This window comes from Triticum dicoccoides, chromosome 4A, assembly GCF_002162155.2.
Source record: "Triticum dicoccoides isolate Atlit2015 ecotype Zavitan chromosome 4A, WEW_v2.0, whole genome shotgun sequence".
Taxonomy (NCBI): Eukaryota; Viridiplantae; Streptophyta; class Magnoliopsida; order Poales; family Poaceae; genus Triticum; species Triticum dicoccoides.
Window position 1 is genome coordinate 594,339,228 of NC_041386.1, and position 4,943 is coordinate 594,344,170.

Genomic DNA, 4,943 nt, shown 5'->3' on the forward strand with positions numbered 1-4,943 from the left:
TTACCAACTGCTTGGCTCAAGCTCGAGCTCGACTCCTTCTGTTTTTGTGCATGATATAGCTTCTTAATAGAGCGCTCATAGTCTGAGCCCGGTCTCTTCACAACCGGTTGAGCATTATCAATAAAGTGGTGTATCACTTCCTCAGGTATTTTCTCCTTTGACGGCGGGGGCAGTTTCTTCACAAAAAAGGCCTTCACTTGGGCATCCACTTCGACGTTGTTTTCCTTGATGGTCATCTCGTAAGCCAATTTCTTTTTGGCAGGAGGAGAGTCTTTCTTGCTTGGTGCTCTCTTCCGCTTTGGAGAAGGCTGACGTGCCCGAGATCGATATGGCGGACTTGCACTGATGGGCTCCGTCTCGGGGTGGGGTGGTGGAGTCGGCTGACGCGGTGGCGGACTAGCGCCGCGCTACGTCTCGGGCAGGGTTGGGGAGGAGAAGGGGAGTCGGGGAACCGGCAGCGCCTAGGGTTTCGCCCCTGAGTCGCTCGAGAGCGGACGACGCGGATCGTTGTTACTATTATTTCCTTTCAAAAAAGGAGAAAGAAACCCGAGACTCTGCATGGGTCGATGCATGCAGCCATCCGTCCCAGCTAAGTAGTGTCGAGTTCATCCGAGTTTTCTCACCAGCACAGTAACATATGTGGAAAAGCACTCTACAAAGTGCAAGCTACTTTTGGACGTTAGATAGAGCAGTCGATCTGCCCGTCGCTACCGAGCCACCGGTCGCTCGTCCAACAAAGCATCCGAGCACCTATAAATTGAACCACGAGCCCACGGCACGACGCACAGTGCACCACGAAATTAACCCCGGTTCACTCCGATCATCATCCATCCACCACCGATGGCCCGACGCCGGAGCAGCGGCGGCATCTCGTCCGCGCTGAGCCTGGGGCTCGCCGTGATGGCCGTCACATGGGCGACGTCCACGGCGCAGCAGCAGCAGCAGCAACCGCCGGCCGTGCCAAGCGTGAGCGTGCCGAGCTGCCCGCCGGTGCAGGCCTCGCTGTCGCCGTGCGTGAGCTACTTCATCGGCAACTCCTCGCCGCCGTCCGACGCGTGCTGCAGCCAGATGCAGGCCATGTTCCAGTCGCAGGCGCCCTGCCTCTGCGCCGCCGTGTCCGCCGTGCCCGCCCAGCTCGGGTCCGTGGTCGGCGGCCTGCTCCCCACCGCCTGCAACCTGCCCCCCAACGCCTGCTCCGGTACGCGCATGCTGCCTGCAGCGACATGATATACACGTAGGAAAACTGAAATGGAATGAGAGAGAGTGACTAACCACTTCTGTTTGCGTGTGTGTGTGTGCAGCCGTGACAGGGACCTCGAGCTCTGCTCCGGCTGGTGGCGCAGCGGCGCCGTCGTCGTCGGGGACACCTACTGATGCTGCTGCGGCTGCGCCGGTGACCGGTCCGGCTGATGCGAACCCGGCTGGCACGCCTTCCGGTGGTGGGGTGAAGTCGGTTCCGGGGACGGTAGATTCGGCTGCCGTTGAGTGCAAGGGGACCTCCGCTGCCGTCGTCGTCCTGGCCATGGCTGCCTCGTTCCTAGTAGCTGCTTCTGTTTTCTGATCTCATTGTGTGATTCCGGCCGGGGTTTGCTGTGAGCTTATCTCACGATTAGATACTCAGTTTATCATTGATCTGATCCAGTGCGCATCAGCGTTGTGACTTCTTTTTTATTGGTTATCATCCCCAATGCACATCAGAGTTGTCACTTGGTGGTTTGATACAGTACCAGCTTTTCCGGAAAAAACTTTTGATCTATTATTTTTAACATTAGTATAGATGCAAGCGCTCATTAATACGCGCATACACTCACCCCTATCAACGCACACACGCACATCCTATCCCTACGAGCATCTTCGAGGACTGAGCCGGCATATCATCTTGAGATTTGCGAAGTCACATCGCCGGAACCAAGACTTGAACCCTGGGGACTGAGGATACCAAGGTCCCTCTAACCATCCAACCACAGATTCGCAACTTTTGATCTATTCATCTGTCATGTCATGGCAGTACAAAGAACAAAAAGAAAACCTCAAAAGTAACAAAAAATAATTGTAAAGAGGAATTAATTTCATCCGGAACTCCAACGTCTCACGCAGCTCCTGAATCGTAGTCATGTGCTTTAACAACTATATTCTGTATAGTTCCACACAAAGCAAATCAGCGCGACAAGCCACAAAACAGAAGCTTAGCAAAGGTGAGGACTCCAGGGCAGAGGATGATTACTCGAAAGGGATTTTGGTAATTTCAGTTGTTTTTACAGGCAAAACAAAAAAGATTCCGTGATACACCTGCATTCGTGCTAGATTTGAACAGGTTCTTTGGTCTAAATTTGATCGTAATTGAATGGATGTGGGTAGAATTCAAATATAAGAGGAGGAGATCGAAGTCTTACCGGCTCTAGAGGAAGAGAGAGGGACATCTTTTGTGATCTCGCCAGTCATGTTGAATGAGCCTAGAATGTGTATGCATATTAGGTATTTTTGTTCTCTTGATTCTTTTAGCAAATATTAGTTTTAAACATGTTGTGTTTAACCGGCGTCCGTGGGTGTTGTTTTCCTCGTTGGAGGCGATGGTGGGGCATCCCTCACTCAATTGTTTCCAGGGGAAACCTCAGATCTGGGGGAGGCTACCATTGACGGCGGCGCCCGTGGACGTCGTAGCCTTCATTGGAGGCGTTGAGGGGCCTCCTGGATCGGATGATGGCGACGTCTTCATCGTCACCATCATCTTTAGAGACATTCATCGGTTGGACGGACATGTGGACAGCTTAGTGGTTGGGCGTCGGCAGGTGGTGGGGCGGTGTTTCATCCTACACATCAATGGCGGCGGATCTCGGCGGCGTGGCGCAGTGGAGACTCGGCGTCCGATGGGTGGCGATGGACTTACGCAGGAGGACGACGTTGTCTGGCGTCGTGGTGGCGTCGATGGCAGAGAGGCCTGGCAAAGTCGACGCGTTAGTATCTGATTTGAGGATGGAATCGATGGATGAAGGAGGTGACGGTCCTTGCAACGTGCGCATGTGGTGCCTATTGAAAGTGCGTCGGACCGGTTTGTAACCCAGTCCAAGTATTGTGACTTGGATGGGGCATCCGGCATTTAATGTTAGGTGTTGATGCAATGTCTGTTTGGTATTAGGCTCGGGTATTCGGCACCCTTTCATCATGGGGATAGGAGTAGCGACAGGTATTGTCAAGATGGTGGCTTTACACTTACTGATGTATTACCTTGTAAGGACTTTGTGAATAATTAATAAATATCGCCGAGATGCAGAGGTCGGGATACATCCTCCTTTAAAAAAAAGTCACTGGGTACTAGAGCTAGCTAGAGAGGCTCTGTTTTGGCTCACCAGGCGAGCATGCGACGCAATCGGGTTGGTGACCAACCATCCGAGGCGAGCTCATCAAAGCACATTCTGCAGGAAAGCGGCCCGGTAGGATAGACCTCTCACAGTCACGGGGCGCCGGCAGCGGGTGACATTCTCCGATCAGTTCACCGGCGAGCCCCGAAAAGCCACGGGGCTGGACTAGCCCGGCCCGGGCAGCAGTTAGATAGGCCACCGTTCCCGAGCTTTCCACCCGTCGCGTCGCCCTGTTTTCCCAACAGTCTCTCGTATAAACCCTGCTGCCTCCATCGTCTTCCCCACGTCGAATCAATCCAATCCGATCCAGCACAGTACATTCCATTCCATTCCACCAAGAACTATCCAAGATGGCTCCTCACCTCCTCCTTCTCTTCACCAAGTAGTGTATACAGCACACATTGACAGGGCTTTCACTGACGGAAACGGGATGATGCAGATGTCTTTGGCGCGAGCAATTCGACGGACGACTCGGGCAAAGGCCACGGCTCCAGAGGCGGCAGCTACTCCCGCCGAGCCTGCAACCACACCGGAGAGTGCTGGTGCGACTGAAGCTCCACCGGCAGCAGGTGACGATTCTCCGGCTGTTGCCACCAAGACAGGACAGGTTGCTCCCCAAGCAGCTGGACCAAGCACCGATTCACAGGGGATATCAAAGCTCCCAGAACTGCTGCACGCAGCAGGCGCGCCGAGCTCTGCCGCTGCCACCGTGCTCATCAGTGTGTTTCTTGCCTATGTTTCGGCCATGTTTGTGTAAACCCCCATAGCAGCCATTACCGTAATACCAGCGAATGTATCCATGTACCATACGAGGAGGCGGTGTAGATTCAGGCCGCGCCCGTGTTACACCATGTTGCAGTGAAAATGTTACACTTCATGTGTTCGAAGCAAAGCAAAATGTTCTAGGGTTTCAGATCCTGATGGGTTACAACAATGGAATCAGACAATGTTCCTTTGGTGGATAACCCCTACCTGCCATAATTCCCCAATATCCACACAAGGATGACGACACTTATCTCCAACAATGCCGCGGGTGAAGTAGCCTAGCACCATGTCACCAGTCTACAGTTAATATGTCAGATTGGATAGACTACATCATAGCTTAGCAACCGAAATGCACATAAGATGCAAATCCTCATGAATGCAGAAGGAAGGTAGGTTCCTGGCATCTCGTTCCACCGTCGACCGGCACCTGAAATACGAGGCTGGGATCTAGGGGTGCTTGTTCTGCTCGTCGACATCTCAACCAGCATAAGTCCACTTCCATCACCCAACATGGTATTTGAGTATTTCGGTCACAACAGCGACTGTAAAACAAATTTGAGAAGAAAATGTCACTAACGGATAGGGCCATGAAAAACGCTTGATAAAATTCATTCAAAATCCAAGGAAAAATCCGATTTCAGACATGCATGGCCTGGATCAACTCTGTCATCCACCCCTGCCCCACTTTTACCGTGAAACGGCTACCAAACATAAACTGGGCCACTACTCTGAAGAACGACTTCGGCGATTTCCTGTGAAGTGGACCAACACTGAGCCAGGGTAACTACGCGCGCGAACCCAGCCCAGCGCCGTGCCCCC

The 4,943-nt window shown here is 52.9% G+C and overlaps 2 protein-coding genes across 4 annotated transcripts in view; one reads left to right on the top strand and one right to left on the bottom strand.

Moving 5' to 3' along the window:
• Positions 1–787: 787 nt before the first annotated feature.
• Positions 788–1,706, top strand: LOC119287120. The gene is made up of 2 exons (XM_037566638.1): positions 788–1,198; positions 1,302–1,706. Exons 1-2 carry the CDS (start codon positions 841–843, stop codon positions 1,559–1,561), a joined length of 618 nt encoding a protein of 205 aa, XP_037422535.1. The 5' UTR covers positions 788–840; the 3' UTR covers positions 1,562–1,706.
• A 2,475-nt stretch (positions 1,707–4,181) lies between these two features.
• LOC119287119 (protein CDC73 homolog) overlaps positions 4,182–4,943 on the bottom strand; it is a 5,305-nt gene continuing 4,543 nt past the window's right edge. For all 3 annotated transcript variants that reach the window (XR_005140751.1, XM_037566637.1, XM_037566636.1), the window contains one exon: positions 4,182–4,666. The gene's annotated coding sequence lies outside the window, so the exon portion shown is untranslated. The remainder of the gene's footprint in view (positions 4,667–4,943) is intronic.